Raw genomic sequence first — 16627 nt, forward strand, 5'->3', positions numbered from 1 at the left:
AGTTTTTCTTTAGATACGTTTGGAATAGAGACATGTGGGCACAATGGAATACCTCATGTCCCTATTTTCTTCAACAGATGAGAACATTAGAGACCCAGTTTCTAATGTCTCTACTGACTTTACTTTACTTTAATTGATTTATTTATGAGCACAACTCTTAACAAATTTCCCCTCCTCCATGACGATAGGAGTGTTTCCATGAGAAAGACTACTTGAATCATCGATACCATGCAAAGAGATGTCTTTACTTATGTGGAATCAAGAAACATTTGGGCTCCTCTTCCCTAATTAAAAAGATCGAATGGTCGACCTTCCAAAACGAGGCTCGAAAACCTGTTTTGATTGTCCATCCTGGTATGTTATTTTAAACGTATATAGTCAATCTTGATTTACAGTATTTCTAATTTACCCATCTCCAATCCTAGATTTGGACTTACAAAAACTGACAAAATCTATTTTGGGATAGTAATACAAGAGCTCGTTGAACTTCCTGGAATTTTTATACGATTAATTCCAACAGCTTCATCCTTGTTTAGTGTTTCAAAACTAAGCTTGACGCGGAACAACGTTCATTATGTTTAAATGATGTCAAAATCTAAATGTGGTGGTTGTGGATATGTTATGTATATACAATGTAATGTGGATGTGTTATGTAAAATGTAAAATTTGGATTGCTTATTATGCAGGTATTTTGTTTATTGGGAAAATTTTATATGTTCAATTGTAAGAGGAGATGCTGTCGAAATTTTTATAGAATTTTATTATATTTATCTATATTTAGTGTAATTATATATTTATAGGGATATTTTAGTAATTTTTGATGCATTCTACATACATTATATTGGATTGTGTATTATGCAAGTATTTTGTTTATCAAAAAAATTTTATATGTCTATTTTTAAGAGGAGATGCTGCCGAAATTTCTATAGAATTATAAATTTTTCTATAGTTTTTTATAATTATAAATATTTTAAAATTAATATAATTATTTTTTTAATTTTTTATATAATTTTATTATATTTATTATAATTATATATTTATAGGGGTATTATGATAATTTTTAATGCATTCTGGGTGTACTAGCAACCTTAAGGGTATTCTGGTCATTTTACCCTAATACAACAAATTCTTGAAGCTGTATCAAACAGTAATTACCATATTCTGGTTAACAGCACAGCACTTTTACAAAGCTCTATCACAGACTTTTCAATGTTTCAGCTTCTGACAGTAGATTTAAGAAGCTGAATCAATCAGCACCTAAACTTACAAAGGAAATTATTTCTTATCTGAAAAGATATGTGATGACTTAGCATGGCACAACAATATACACATGATGATTTTATAAAATCTGATATCATTAGATAATGTGTTACGTTACAAATAAATTACGATACAGTACAAAGGTAATACACTTCGTTACAATTGCGTTTTTCCATTCTTCAATTACATCTTCTTTCTCGTTTGAAATCCTCTTCTTTTTCGGATATATATATTCAATTTTCTTGTAAAACCTCTTCTTCAACTATCTGATGAAATATTAAGTGAAAATGACGGAAATGTGAGATAAATATATTATATTATGAAAAAAATGTAATAATTACACATGCAAAGGACGACAATAACAAATTCAGTGTCAGATCAAGGTAAAAGGTATTTTGGACATGATTTTTTTTTTTTTTTTCAGCTGTGGTAATTTTTTAGGGTAAACTCCTAATTTAGAAGAGACGAGACCTGAACTCACAAGTTAGGAGCCTGAATCACTAAAAACGCCTTTGAAAATCTCATACAATTCAGTAAAACTCAACCTAGTCAATCGAGATTTTGTATTTTTTATTTGTTAAAATAACTATATTTTTATAACTTAAATAAGGTACAGAGGCATGGAAAGAGAATGCATATGTTCACTCAAAATTCTGACAGTGTACATGCGAAATCTAAAGATCAGAATAAAAGAAAAATGAAAAAAAATCCAAGAATATAGCACAAATCTCGAAGATAAATCTTGACGATTGGATTAGTATTTACACGGTAGGGGTTGTTCATGAACAATTTATTATTTAAATAAAAAAATGATCTTATAATTTATAATCTACTTCATTTTATAATAAAAAATTATAATTATTTATATATACATAAATATATTTTAATAAAAAATTATAAGTTGGCTTGGTTTGTATCGTACGAGACGAGATGACTTGTCCGAAATAAGTCTATCTCGTCCATGTGAACGGTAGAAAAATTCGTAATTTATATTTCAAATTTTCAACTTAGCTACTTTGACCTTTGACCAATTGTTTCAGATGGTTTAGGGTTTAAGGGAGAGAGAGCTTCGTCTCCCACAACTAACAACTCCCAACAAGCAAACCAACATCACCAATTACCAATATGTCCTCATCTCCTTCACAATCTCAAACCCCAGACACCTCTAAAACCCTAGAAACCCAAACCCCAACAACCTCAAACCCTCAACTTCCCTCCGAAACCAAAACCCTAGCAGATCAAAACCCAGAAATTTCTGATCAATCGAATTCGAATGTCTCCAATGATGAAGAACTGGTCGAAAGATCTGAAGAACAAGAAGAAGAAGGAGAAGACGAAGAAGGTGAGTGTGGATTCTGCCTTTTCATGAAGGGAGGTGGATGCAAAGAAGCCTTCATAGATTGGGAGAAATGTGTTGAAGAAGGAGAGAAGAACAAAGAAGATATCGTCGAGAAATGTTTCGAGATTACTGCAAATCTAAAGAAGTGTATGGATGCTCATGCAGATTACTATGAACCGATACTTAGGGCAGAGAAAGTAGCGGAAGAAGAAGTGAAGAAGGAATTGGAGATAGAAGCCGAAGCCGCGGCTTTGTTGAAGGAGAAACAAGAGAATTAGAGGTTTTGTTTTTATTTTTTTAGTTGAATTTTATATTTAAAATCAATTGTTGGTTACAATCAATTGGGGTATTTAACTTCCAAGAAGGAAGACAATTTTGGAGATTTTTGTTTCTGAATAATTCCCCCTTTTTTTTTTTAATTCTATTTGGGAATAAATGGAAGTTTTTTCCTTCTTCTCTTACATTAGACTTGCAAATGTGAGTTTTTCCTAACAGTATGAGATTGGGAATTGGGACTTGTTTGTTGGTTGTTTCCTGATTTTTATTATAAGAATCACTTATAAATCCATAATCATGAATTGGAAAGATATGAAGAAGAGAAAAAAAAATAAAATGGGGAAGACAATAAATAACCTCAAAAGAGCACAAATTGGAGTATGTTCCCACTATTGGAATATGTTTTGGTTTCAATCTTGCTAATTTATTTATGGTAAATTAATTATTAGGTTGTAAGAGACCATCAAGAAATCTTGGCTCAATAAGATTAGGTTTAATAAATAGAAGAACCTTTTCGCATAGGGAAAGAATCCTTTAGAACTTAACAAATTTTGTGGCTTGTTGATGGATTGAGACGATTATTAGCATATTATGGTTAAATTTTTGCGGAGTTTAACGGAGTCTTCTTTGAAGATTTCATGGGGAGATGGGATTGGGTATGTAGATTGTCCTAGTTGTTGGGTTGATCCGCTTTTTCATTTTTGTACTCTTTTCGCTGGTCTTCTTGACCACATTTAATATAAGTTGCATTTACCTATCAAAAATAAAAATTGAAAGTTATTTGAGTTCAAAGGAGTATTTTTCAAGGATTTTGTATACTTAATTGCAGGCTACATACTGTTTCCTTTGTAATTAGACAGGTCTCCTCGAGCTCCTTTTTCATTTAATAAATTTATACTTGTAAAAAAGACTAAAGAAATAAATAGATGGAGAAGATGTTAATACCTATTTGAACGTTGAACCCAAATTCTAATGAAAGATGAACTTAAATAGGAACATTTTTTGTTCAATCAAATTCTATAAAAAAATTACTTACACAACTCACAATGATCATACCCTTTCCCATTTCTTATAATATTTCGTCTCTTAATGTTGTACTCTATCAGTGGTGGATGCTTGCTTACAAGAAATTTTAATTTTTATCTACAATACTTTCCATTGGTTTTGTGATTTTGAACTCAAAGAAGGGTTCATTTGTTTTCTTCCAAAATTCCCTCTATTCATTTCTGAAAAAAAAAAACCAATGTGGAAAAGCCTTAAATTTTGCTTTGGTGCCTAGTTAAATTCTTTCCCTACTTCATGCAACTTCCTTCTCCAACTGGATATCCCAATGTATAGTGTAATGGACAACATTTTTGTACCCCATCTCTCATGCACGTTGTAGATGTCCTTTGACTCTATTCATCCTTGTCGTCATTCTCGTTGTAGTTGAAAGGGAGTGGCACCGATTTGAATGCACGATACTTGCCGACATTGTTCAAGTGCTCGTTCTCCAACCTGATCAGTTAACATTCAACTCTCATCAGTGAAAACTCTCAGCATTAGGCATGTGTTTTATTTTGCACTAGTCAATTGATATTATAATACTCATATATCATACTGGGAAACAAATTTCAATCAAGCTTCATCTTCTCTGCCCTCCAATTAGTAATGGAGGCAAGTCGTAGATTAAGAAATATAACTTACCTGAGTTCATTTTCAAGAGCTTAGTATAAATATTATCGGATGGTTATTTTTTTTGGTGCAAACTCTTTGCTGAGTTCAAGGGGGTTCTCTTTGAGGAGTTTGTCTTTAGGTGGGGGTCATTATGCTTGAGGTAGTTTGTTCTGTTTTTGCTTTTTGTTCCTTGTTTTTAGATTAGTGACCTTGATGGCCTGTTGTACATTCTTCTCTTTCTTGAAATAAAGGTATACTTATAAAAGAAAAGAAGAAGAAATATAATCTACCTGAAGAAGTTCCATATTCCGCGACGTAGGATCTCCAGGCAAGCAACTAGTGCCGTTAAAGCCGTTCTGTGAAAGAAAAACAATTCACGGAGTCCTAACACTGTCTGCAGCCAAGCAAATCTTAGTAGAACATTCAAAACCTGCATTTGAAAATAATCATAAACACTCTTTCACCTTGAAATTGAAACACTACTTTTCTTGATCAATTCTATTGTGTTCTTACCATGGCTGCAAAGTAGATACTTTTATGTGGAACAAGGAGCTTATCTCTCAGCCATTGGTTTTTAGAATGCCTTTGTAGAAGGCCCCAGTCTATCACAATGTCCCAATATGTACTTGCAAGGGCAGCTATGATTGAACTTATTATTGCCATGAACTTCCATGTCTTTACTCTTTTAAGTTCATATCCTGTTCTCATTACAACTGCGGCAATTGTCGAAAAGTATCTCAGTCCGTTAATTCCGTGGGCTATATCTTTCTCTTCAAACAAACGTCGGAGGCACTGCAACACCGCTACTCAGTTAAAAGTGGCACCACTATGATGTATTTATAACTATGGAAGGGAGTTGCGATGGAAGTTACCTGTAGGAACCGAAACCAATATGGAATCACTGCTACAATGAAATAAAAGGTGTTAAAAATGTCACTTTTGTGGCAGTTGTTCGTTCTCTTTTTAAAGTCTCCCCAACCATAGTAGCAAATGTAGAATTCAAGACTTCGAAAGGCCTGAACCTGTGATATAAAACAATAATGGATACTTGTTATTTATTATAAACAAAACAAAGTATGTTGATGGACATTATAGAAATCCCAATTTGCCCATATATCCATATGTTCTTTTTCATGATAAGTATATTAAAATGTGTCCTACTTTATATAACTTATTAGTACAAGTACAAAATTGTAAAACAGGTCAAATGAACCACATTAAAACAAAATAAATATTACAGAAAATAGTGAAATAGGTAAATTACTTTCCTAATACACAGTTCATTTTCATTTCACCTATTAAAAAAAATACACATTTCATTTTCACCAGTGGAGTCACGCACTATGAAAATGCTGCAAACCCTTGATTCCACAGAGGAAATTTGGGAATGGTGGTTGGCCATTGTCTGTGAAGGACAAGATGTTGTGGAATGGGAAGATGTGCAAGAAGCAAAGGTCATCAATGTGTCCTCATGCCCATGGATGAATGGAGAAGGTTTTTAATCACAAAATCTCGGGAGGACTTAAGTTACTTTTGTGCTTTGAAATTCTTCAAGTTCACGAGTAAGCAATTTCCCTCAGGCCATGCTGTGAATTGTCCAATTTCTTACTTATTGAATGTTTTCATGGCACAAGTTGGATCAACTTTGGGCTACCCTTTCACTTCTGGATCAACTTTAGGAGCATGATTCAAGGCAGAGGTTTGGAGTTGAATCTGAGTCGTTACGGAGGAGGGTTATTGTGGCTAAATTTGGTCAAAATGATTACTAATAGGAAATTGGGTAAGAGAGTATCTCTTATATATGCAATATATGGATAGGTTTCCTCAAAACGCTTCTGGAGTTTTGTAATAGGATTGCCTTCAGGGTAGGGAAAAGGAATTGAGTTTGTTTTTCAGATGTTTATCACATTTCCTTAAAATAAAAGATTCCCAATCGATTGTTTCATGCTTCAGATTGGGAAGTCCCTCTTAGGAATTTTTTTTATTCAAGAGAAGACATAATGATTGGGAGGTTAAGTTAATAGCAAGTCATTTGCCATTAACTCCATGGAAAATAATTGTTAGGTATGGTTGGTTAGGCAATCGAGTTAGAGTGTTCTTGGGTAAATCCTTCTACAAGTCCCTTGCTCGTGTCTCTTTGTTGGATAGGGTTCTTGTCTTTTGCCTTGAGCAAAAGCCTAACCATTGACAATCATCATTCTCTGTCGATTTTTGTGGTCTTTGTAAAGTTGTTGGCGAACCAGTTAGTCACATGCGCACCATTGTAACCCCAAGGGATTGACCTAATGGCAAGCCGAGCCTTGATAAACTCCTCAGTAAGGTAGGTCAAGTGTTCGAAACCCCAAGAAGCAATGAATACCTTGGGGCCACCATCCAAGGTCCGGTTGACCCTCGACTCAACCAGTTGCACATAGGACTTTCTAAGGGGGGCAGTGTGTGTGTCTGTGGGATTAGTCTCACCTGGTACCGACGATAGGCAAAACAAATGTGCACCATTGTAAGTTTTTGTAGGAGGTCTGGTCTCATTTTTCTTCTCTGTTTAAAGCGTGGTGGTGCTTTCCTACCTCAGTGATTTTGTTTTTCTCTAGTTGGTAGGCCTTTAGGCATAGAGAAAAGATTTGGTGGTGCTTGACTCGTTTTACCTTTTGTTGGGACATTTGGAATGAGAGGAATGGGTAGACATTCAAAGGAGATGAACAATCTCTTTTCTAACGTTATCATTGGTGCATTTTTTTATTTATTTTTTGGTCATTGTTGTGTTGTGTGCTTATCTTTTAAAGAATTTAAGGGCGTCTTCTTTCAAGAACTCTATGGCTGGGATTTGTGTAAAGAGGGCGAGTAGGGTTGGTTTGTGTTCTTATGTGATCTAGTTTTTCCTATTTTCTTTCTTCATTGTTGTTTCTTGGTATGTCTTTTGGACCTCTTTTCCTCTCTTAATAGAATTTTTTATTTCTATCAACAAAATGATGTCACACCTGGCTAGTTAGCTGATCTGCCAAGAAGAAATCTGGGAGGGTATCCTGCAAAAGGAAAGCATAAAAAATAATATGAAACAACAATATAAGAACATGCTTTGTTGATTTCTATATAGATGTATATATATGGGGAATGCTAACTTCCTATACTTCATAGGGATGTTAGCATTATCCAACACTTTTTTTTTCAATAACACCCCTCCTCATTTTGTCTTTTGGTGAAAAAGATAAGGGTTTATTAGTCTTTTACACAATAAATGTTTGTTTACATAATAAATCTTGTAAGTGTTGAATTTGTTTTAGCACATTACCTTGTATAGAGGAGCACAAATACAATGAAATACACACTGTATAAAGAAGAAACGACTTGAGCGATATATGATGTTGAAAGGGCACAACAATATAATAAGTACAACCTGCAATAAAAGATTTCTTGTTAATGATTATAGAGAAAAAATATCACTCCACATCATCATCATACACAGAAGCATTGACACTAAATAAAACTATGTGAATTGTATCTTAGAAGAGAAAGAACAAGTTTTTCTATTTTGGAATATCTTACAGTGAACCGATCAAAAAAAATATCTTACAGTGAGTAGACCTAAAGGGACCAATTCAGTTAATGCCTGAAAGCTCTTTGTGTGAGGATCCATGTCCATGTCCAAGTTTGAAAGAACCCCAGCCAATGTTGCTACAGCAAGTCCTGCACTTAGTAGAAAAACCTCTCTATAGCCTAACTCACTCCCTTGTTTAAAGCCAAATATAAATGCATAATTCACGCGGTATCGCCTCCAGAAGTATATATTTGCAGAGTACATGAGCATATGCAGGACAATGAATCCAAACAAGCTGCAAGTAAGATGGACTAATTAAGCTAAGAACCAAATAGAAACAAAATAAAATTATTTTTAAAAAAAAGTGTAAGTGTTAAGATTATTATGAATTTCTAAAGAGAATCAGCGAAAGCGACATCATTCTGAAAATTTTGAACTCGAATTTTGTTAACTTTTGTAAATAAAATGTTATGTAGATCAATTTAGTTGAGTGGACTGTTATGTTTGCGCTTTGTATTCTGTTGGTGGTATCATATGGGCATAATGGACTGTACACCGGGATTGATTCTACAAGTGATTTTACGCTATAAAATTATAGCAAACTCGTTTTAGGGTTTCCATGAGGACAAATTTCAGTTTTAATGATATGAAGTGAGATTGAGTGATTGTAACCCAATTTTTCAAGGTAGTGAAAGGGGCTCATTATTGGCAAGGGTGCTCTCTTTTTTTTTTAGGTGGGGTTTGTGTTTTGCAGTTGCTATTGTTGGTTGTTATGCCCAATTTTCTAGAAATTGAAACATAGAAATTCATATAAACTCATTGGATTTACCTGTAAAGTGGAAATATATTTTCCATGTATCGACCACGTCCCTCGCTCTTAAATATGTTTTTCGCTTGTATAAGCACACCAATAGCCACTACAAGAGCTATTGAACAACCAGATAACAAACCTGCATAAAACAATAAACTGATTGAAGGATTTATATATGTAGTTTGTTCAGCATCTTATAGTCTACTTGGTACAAGTCTTACCCAATAAAAATGTAATTCCATGTTTTTCTCTTCTCGCTATTGGCCTCAAAGCGTTTATGCCTTTTCTGCGATTTGCGTTTGAAAAGTGCTTAATAAAGGTGGCCTCCACCCTCTCCATGAGCCTATTGAGCTGTGAAGTCACAAGGTGAACCAGAAAGCTAATACAAAAATACAGATAAACAATGCAGAAGTCAATTTATGCTTGGAAGCGCTTCCAGATTCCTGTGGGTGCTGAACCAAACAGGTACTTAGTAATTGAAGATTTTTCAAAGAGAGCTTCTCGTAACACACCAAGCTATATGTAAATAATCATTTAAATTTCAAAATGATTGGTGTGTTGTAAGTAAAAGTTGGCATGCCAATAGAATCTCTCTTTTACAAAATAGCTGTAGTTATGGTTGTGGAATCATAATTTGTGTGAAAGAAAATGAAGATTTTACAAAATTGAGACTGTTTCTGCTATTTATGGTTCTTCGAATGGTTGATTGATATGTAAATCTTACTTCTTCGGAGTTGCCAATATAAGAGCTGTCGACCATCTTTAAGTATGCCTTAGATGCACTCCTCGACGTGATCTGCAGAAAAAGGAATCAAACCATAAAATCTCTAGCTTTAAAACACTATTGCAAACAAATAGGAAACTCAAACATGGGTTTTTCTTATCTAATCTACACATGCAGAATCAAATTAAGTAACCCAATCCATCGAAAATTGTCTTGAAAGTCAAACCTTATAACTTATTGTGTCAAGATACGTGTTTGAGCGCAAGAAAACATTTTCTTTGTGAATTCGTTTTCTCAAAAAATATTTAGAGAAGAACGAAATTGTTGGAACAACACAATACTGATGTTTGATTGCAGGTCCAAAATGGTTTTTAAACTCGTCCGAGACCAAGACGTATTGCCCGAGTTAACTCAGTATCAGAGTTGAACGAGACCAACTCACAAAGTCATTTTTTGACCGAGATTTACGAGTCACAGTTCAATTTATCGATTTGTCTCACGAGACATCTCAAACATATCGGAAAACTTGTCCGAGACGACTCGGTATCGGAGCTGAATGTGACAAGACGAAATACTGAGTTTAAAAACCATGAGTCCAATTATCTCTGAAAAAGGAGTTTGCTCATATTCCTGAAAGAGAAAATGTTCATACAGGGTGGGAAAATGTTCCCACTTTCATTTGAAGAAACGGGTTTCTTGAGGGAAAAAAAAATTAACAAAAGTGGAAAAAAACTTCTTATAAAATTATATTTTCCTGCAAAGTCTTATCCCAAAAATTTGTGGTCAGCTAAACAAACATGTTCTTCCTCCATTTCCATGACTTCTCATGATTTTCCCTTCAGACCAAGAATGTCATAAAAGCATAATTCAATTACATTTGATTTGTATATTTAGTCTCTTTCAAGCTCAATAAAATGTTGGGTTACAATAAATATCTGACCTTATCATACTTCTTCATGATTTTGGAGAATGCCAAGAGATTCAAGAAGCTGGCACATACATTAGCAACAAGAACACATTACCAACAACACCACAAAATATAAACCCAAAGACCGATCACTCTTTTTCAATATAGGAAAAACTCTGTTGTTTACCTATAACTTTTTAGAAGTCGAAGCTTCTGATAAAATTCGATAATCACAATTTTCAGTTGTTCCTCTACTTCCCTCAGTTCTTCTTTGGTAAAAGTCAAGTTCTTCAAATTTGAATCCATGAGGATGCCTTTTAAAGTTGACCATGGAGTTTCATGTTTGATATTGATCTTCACATACTTCAAGACTTCTAATGGATATGGTCTAGAACCATTGATGTTCATTTTTCCTCCAACATTCCTTTGATTGCTACTAGCTTCACCCTTGTTGACATCTGTTTCTTCATCTTCAACAATTCCTTCGCTGCTCATCTCCACTTCTTGAATTACATCCATCTGTGTCTTTCCTTCAATTCAACAATAACGTGAACGTGAAACCCCGAATAAAACCACAAAGGCAATAATAATAATTCAAAAACATAGCAAGATTTATGTGCTAGTGCCTATGTCCACGGATGAGATAAGAGCGATTCACTAGACTCTGAGAAAGAAATTATAGTCAAGATCAGTCGTGATCTCCATTGATACGAAATGGTTGTTCGTTTTCATTCATTTATTGTCTTTCAGAATCTTTCGAAGGTCTTGCAAATTCTATCATCGGTATGGACAAATCCGTTCCTTCATCCATTTGTGTAAAATATTCTAGACAAACATAAAAACCGAGTACTCTACCATTGAATTAACAACCCGAATTTTAGGAGTTTTCAGAGTCCCTCAGTGGGTTTGCCAAAGTCCAAACAACCGAGTCACCTTTCCTTAATAGCCAAATCACCGATACTAAGAGCCTTTTAGTATCGGTGACAGAGGAATTCTTTTTGAGAGTTGACCAACAATGGGTCGAGAATCAGAGAAACTCTCGACCTCCAACAGCCCCACAATGGGTTTAGGAATGGAGATTTTTCTTGTAAAAGCGACGAGAGGTCTAGTTCCTTTCGCTCTTTCAAGTTTTTTCTTCCTTGTTTTCGAGTGAACTACGTAAACCTCTAATTTAAAAAAAAAAAAAAAACTTTTAATGCTTGTGTGCACGCTTACCTGGTGATTTGCTCTTGGTTGAAGAACTAGAAACCGAAGCTGGAGACGATACAATAGCGGGTGAAAGATTAATCAGAGAAGCTTCTTCGAATCCTACAATGGGTTTATCCACCTTAATTCTTAATGCAATCAAAGCATCCATTTGTTTATTAATCTCCCCAGCTTCCATTAACATCTCTTCCACCTTATCCTTGTAAAACTTAATTACTTTGTTAAACTCATCGTCGAGCCTTCTAAAGAACATGAGCTCGTACTCCCCTCCTTCATCGTTCGACATAAGGAACATAGTCTGATAACGCCCTTCCGATCCCTCTTGTTCTTGAACTGCATTCACTAGTATCACTTGGTCTTCATCTTCCTTCTTTGGAGAGATCTTAAGATTAGTGCATCGATGTGTTAGCCCGCTGAAAGCCCTATACAATGAACCCTTCCTCTTCAGCACAGCTGAATTCGACGTAACAGTCTCATTCCTTTGCTTAAATCTCAAGATATCTTTAAGTAATGACTTGAGATAAGTGTAATTCATGTAGGCTTCTTGCCATTCTGGCACCATTTGTGACACAAATTCCTTCCCAAACTTCATTGTGAATGTTTTGAGATCTTTTGGTACACTTGTAAGAGAGAATCAGATAGATTATCTTATAAGCTTGGGCAGTTTTCGATATTGAGTAAAGAAAAGTCATCATTTTGTTTATCTAATTATTAGGATTAACTAAACAAATGATAACTTCTCAAAGTCACCTTTGTTTCAACTTTTAAACAAATATTTGATTATCCATTAAAACACTATTAAATTAAATGAAAGTTCTTGATTTATTTATCTAATTATTTGTATTTCAACCTGTGAATCATTTTACAAGACAACATAATATTAAAAACCCAATGAGTCATTAAAAATATTAATTAAGTCAGCTCGGATCAAAGGGTGGATTCGCTTAGGGTCTGTTTGGTAGGAGAGAGTTCGGGAGGTGAAAGTTGGCAACTCACAAAAGTTGTTATTATATTCATGCGTGTTTGGAATGGGACTTTAGAAAGTTGTTACTTTCGAGCTCTTAGTAACTCTAGTTTTTTAAGAAGTTATAAGAGTTACAATTTCAGAGTCCGATATAAGAAAATAAATTATCATGATCATGATCATGATCATGATCATGGATTGACATCCTGATCTTGGTGGGCCACCAAGCTATTGAAAGATCTACATTATCGAAGTGTAAGCACAATCTAAATTGACAAAGTATTGGAGTCCGAGTTCAAAGTAACAAAGTTCGGATTTTGTAATTATTCAATGGGGGTTCAATATGGATAATTTGGATGATTATGGGAAAGTTTCATAAAAAAAAATTGGGGATATAAAAATGATGTTTTTGGGTTTCTCGCCAAAATCCATCATCTTCAACCTCCATAAAAATTCACTCTTTTTCTCGAGATTTTAATGATGAAAAAAAAATAAAATTTTGAGGGTGAAGGATAAAATTGTTACATTTTTTGTGATTAATTAAAAAAAATCTGATTAATGTATCAATTCATCTTATTCGGAGAATTTTATGTATTTAAAAAAAAAAATTTGTAGAAATTTGTGACTATGTTTCTCACAAGCAACTAATACTAAAATTGTAATTAACTCACTGTCAATTTTCAGAAGTTGAATTTCAGAAGGTCTACTCTTATGTGTAGAGTTCAAGGAAATCAAACAGACCCTAAGGGTCCATTTTCAATATTCTTTGCATCAATTTCAACAAAGAATATACTATTACAACGCCATAGAAGGATAGGTACAAATTGTAGGTGTGGTTTATTTAATGATTAATGTTGGAGTGACTTCAGTGGAGGACACATGGGGACATCTTGACGAGGTGGCTCATGCATACCCGTAGATGTGTTTTCTTTGTATCTCAAAGAAAACGTATCTATGGGCATGCACACGCCACATCAAGATGTCCCCCTCGTGTGTCCCCCATTGAAGTCACTCCAACACGACTCTTTTTTAAAAGCTTTAAAATTTGAAAACTCGACTCCTATGCCTATCGAGTTGAGTCAATTCAAAATCTCATGAGTTAACTCAGATGAATCAAATAAAAATATATCATCTTAAAATAAATTATTTTTTTCCCTAAATTGTTTTTATATATATAAACAAATAACTTGGTCAAGCTTTTGACCTGACTCGATGCATTTTTAAGCTGACTTGGCCCAGTTAACGAATTAACTTGATCGTTGATTCCATCAACTTTGGGGACCAAGTCACCTCAAAATTCAATCGAATTGACTCGGTCGAGTTTAATTTAAACTATGGGTCATTTAGTAGTCCTTGGTTGCACCACACCTGTGCAAGGCATTAAAGGAGTTTGGCATGGATCTTTTGGACTACCTTGCTACACGTCAAGAGAGAGAGAACACTTTGAAGTGGGCAGTCTACTTCAAAGAATTGAAGAAACCATCTCGTATGCAGAACACGTGGCACTAAGTTGCAATCTGAACGGGCTGGTCCGAACTCAACCTGGGTTCAACCTTATTGATGGGCGAGCCTAGGCCGAGTTATGTCGTAGATGAGTTGAGTCTGGGTTAGAAAATCTCAACCCAATTTCTATTCGGGTTGAGGGTATGAGCAACCCGAACCCAATGTTATGTTAGTTTATATAAATATTTTTATATTAATTATGGATTTTTTATTTAACTTTTTTATCCCATCTTATTACAATGATTTGTGGACAATTAGTTACTATTAATGTGAATGTTTGTCTAAATAATCTCTCCCTTATTGATTTGAAGATTGTTTGTAATGTTGTATATCTTTATTTTAAAGTATAAAATTTATTTGCTAATCAAATGAAATTAAGGCTATTCCTGAACCCAATCCGATCAAATCGCCCAAAATTACCTAACCCGAGCTCAACCCGATTTTAGAAGATCACGCTCGGGTTGAGCTTAGGTTAGTGAAAGTCACAATATGAAAAAAGTCCATATTCGATGGCCCAAGGCTGTTGAATTCCATAAAATTCGATGAATCAAGGCATCAAAAATTTCATTATAGAATTATTTTTTTCGATGGGTTGAAACTATCAAATTAATGGATGATGTGAGAAATTTGACGGCTCTAATCTGTTAAATCTGGAGAACATAAAAAATTCAAAGGCCCTAGGCTGTCAACATGCGGTTTCTAAAATTCAAGGGCTTTGGCCTGTCGAATTTTCCAATTTTCATGTAATGAATTGAGTTCGGGTTGAGGGTTCTGCTACATGGGTTGAGCCTGGGTTTGCCCTCAAACCCGACCAGGTTGCAGCCTTACGTGGTACCTCTACGACTTCGTGAATGTTTGAGATATCCTGTTATGTTTTTATATCTTGTCGTGCTTCTTGATCTTGGTCTTCTCTTTTAGACTAATAAAAGAATATCTAAAAATCCTTGATTTTTCCTCCCAATATTTGCCATCTTCGACCTCTTGGATAAGTTGATAATGATTTTGCCGATAACAAAGATGATGATGATAATAATTCAACAATAAGAATTGTTAGAATATTATTTCACGATGTATTGTAATAAGGTGTATCTTGATACACCAGATCATCTATAGACGATGATAAAGATTAGATTAGGATAAGATCTAATTAGATCTGATTAGATCATAATAAAAAATTAGATTAGAATTAGGATTTGATCAGGATAAGATCTTATTAGATCTCTGATTCAATATAAATATGATTCTTCTATTCTTAATTTATATAAATCATATCAGGGTTCATTATAATCAATCAAGAGAATCGATTCAATTTCAAATTTCGTTAAGGATAATGATAATGATGGGATGGATCATTTCATCATAATTCTCCTAAATTTTGGAGCTAGCAAGTCAATTCAAAGTTGGAATAGTGTAACAATAGTTGTTGCTGTTAAAATTAAATTAAATTAGGTATTGCATTAGGTGTGTCTTGAATGGTCATAACTGATACGAGTGAAAAAGCATCTATGGTTCTTATCCACTTTCACTTCATGAAGTGCGATATGAGGTTCCAGTTCAATTGGATAATAGAGCACGTATCTCTTTCCATGCTAGATTGACTGCATGGACACCATTAAAATTGTAAGTCTAACTCATCCTGATATTATCCATGAACAAGTCAAACTCAATATTTTGAAATTTTCATTTGAAATTAATAAAATCTAGTCAGATTGGTATCGATTCTTATCGGATTGATACCAATCCGAACCTGAGCCATTGACAACCGTAGGAGTCACCCTTAAAATATAACATAGTCAACAACGCACATTTTATTGTTTGGTGCGTTATAAAAACACTAATGTTGGAGTGACACAAACAGGGACACATGGGTGACACAAATGACGTGGTGGCGCACACATAATCATAGATGCCTTTTACTTGTATCTCACAGAAAAGCATCTACAGTTATGTGCGCACCACTGTGTCATTATGTCACCCATGTGTCTCCTTTGTGTCACCCGAGCACGAATCTTATAGAAAATGTTGGTTTGGCATCATAAATCCCATTTAATATCAAGGATTGAAGGTAGTTGGCAGTTGGTATGACGGGTGATTGCAACTGCACGTCGTTCAGAAGAGATTCCATTGGGATGAAAGGGATATGATCCCAATAATAAACATGTTGGGCTCGATGGACATGGGCTAAAATAGTTGAGCTTAAAAATAGGGCCTTTTGAGTGGGCTTTATGGAAGGACCAAGAGAAAAATGAGTTTTTAGACTTTCAGGAAAGGATATCCTTAACCCCAAAATAATTTTTTTTAAACAATAAGGATTTATATGCTGCTATGACTAGGGGCGTAAATGGGTACCCATTTAATCGAAATCGAAAACCCTAATTCTAGATTCCTTTTTATTAGAATCGGTTAAAGCCGGGTCTAAAATGGAAAGAACCAATCGGAACCAGAACAG

General features: G+C 34.5%; 2 protein-coding genes across 2 annotated transcripts; one reads left to right on the forward strand and one right to left on the reverse strand.

Moving 5' to 3' along the window:
• The first annotated feature begins 2270 nt into the window (after positions 1 to 2270).
• LOC147405840 (uncharacterized) lies at positions 2271 to 3060 on the forward strand. The gene has a single exon (XM_086433701.1). The coding sequence runs from the start codon at positions 2386 to 2388 to the stop codon at positions 2875 to 2877; it is 492 nt and encodes a 163-aa protein (XP_086289827.1). The 5' UTR covers positions 2271 to 2385; the 3' UTR covers positions 2878 to 3060.
• An 860-nt stretch (positions 3061 to 3920) lies between these two features.
• On the reverse strand, positions 3921 to 12418 carry LOC147405841 (phosphate transporter PHO1 homolog 3-like). Its single transcript, XM_086433700.1, has 13 exons — positions 11721 to 12418; positions 10693 to 11035; positions 10539 to 10587; positions 9599 to 9670; positions 9096 to 9225; positions 8893 to 9013; positions 8100 to 8358; positions 7818 to 7922; positions 7507 to 7551; positions 5404 to 5553; positions 5045 to 5323; positions 4822 to 4961; positions 3921 to 4372 (listed from the first exon to the last, which is right to left on the reverse strand). Exons 1-13 carry the CDS (start codon positions 12301 to 12303, stop codon positions 4273 to 4275), a joined length of 2376 nt encoding a protein of 791 aa, XP_086289826.1. The 5' UTR covers positions 12304 to 12418; the 3' UTR covers positions 3921 to 4272.
• Between the last annotated feature and the right edge of the window lie 4209 nt (positions 12419 to 16627).

Source organism: Akebia trifoliata, chromosome 3 (assembly GCF_017979445.1).
Source record: "Akebia trifoliata isolate Shusen 1 chromosome 3, ASM1797944v1, whole genome shotgun sequence".
NCBI lineage: Eukaryota > Viridiplantae > Streptophyta > Magnoliopsida > Ranunculales > Lardizabalaceae > Akebia > Akebia trifoliata.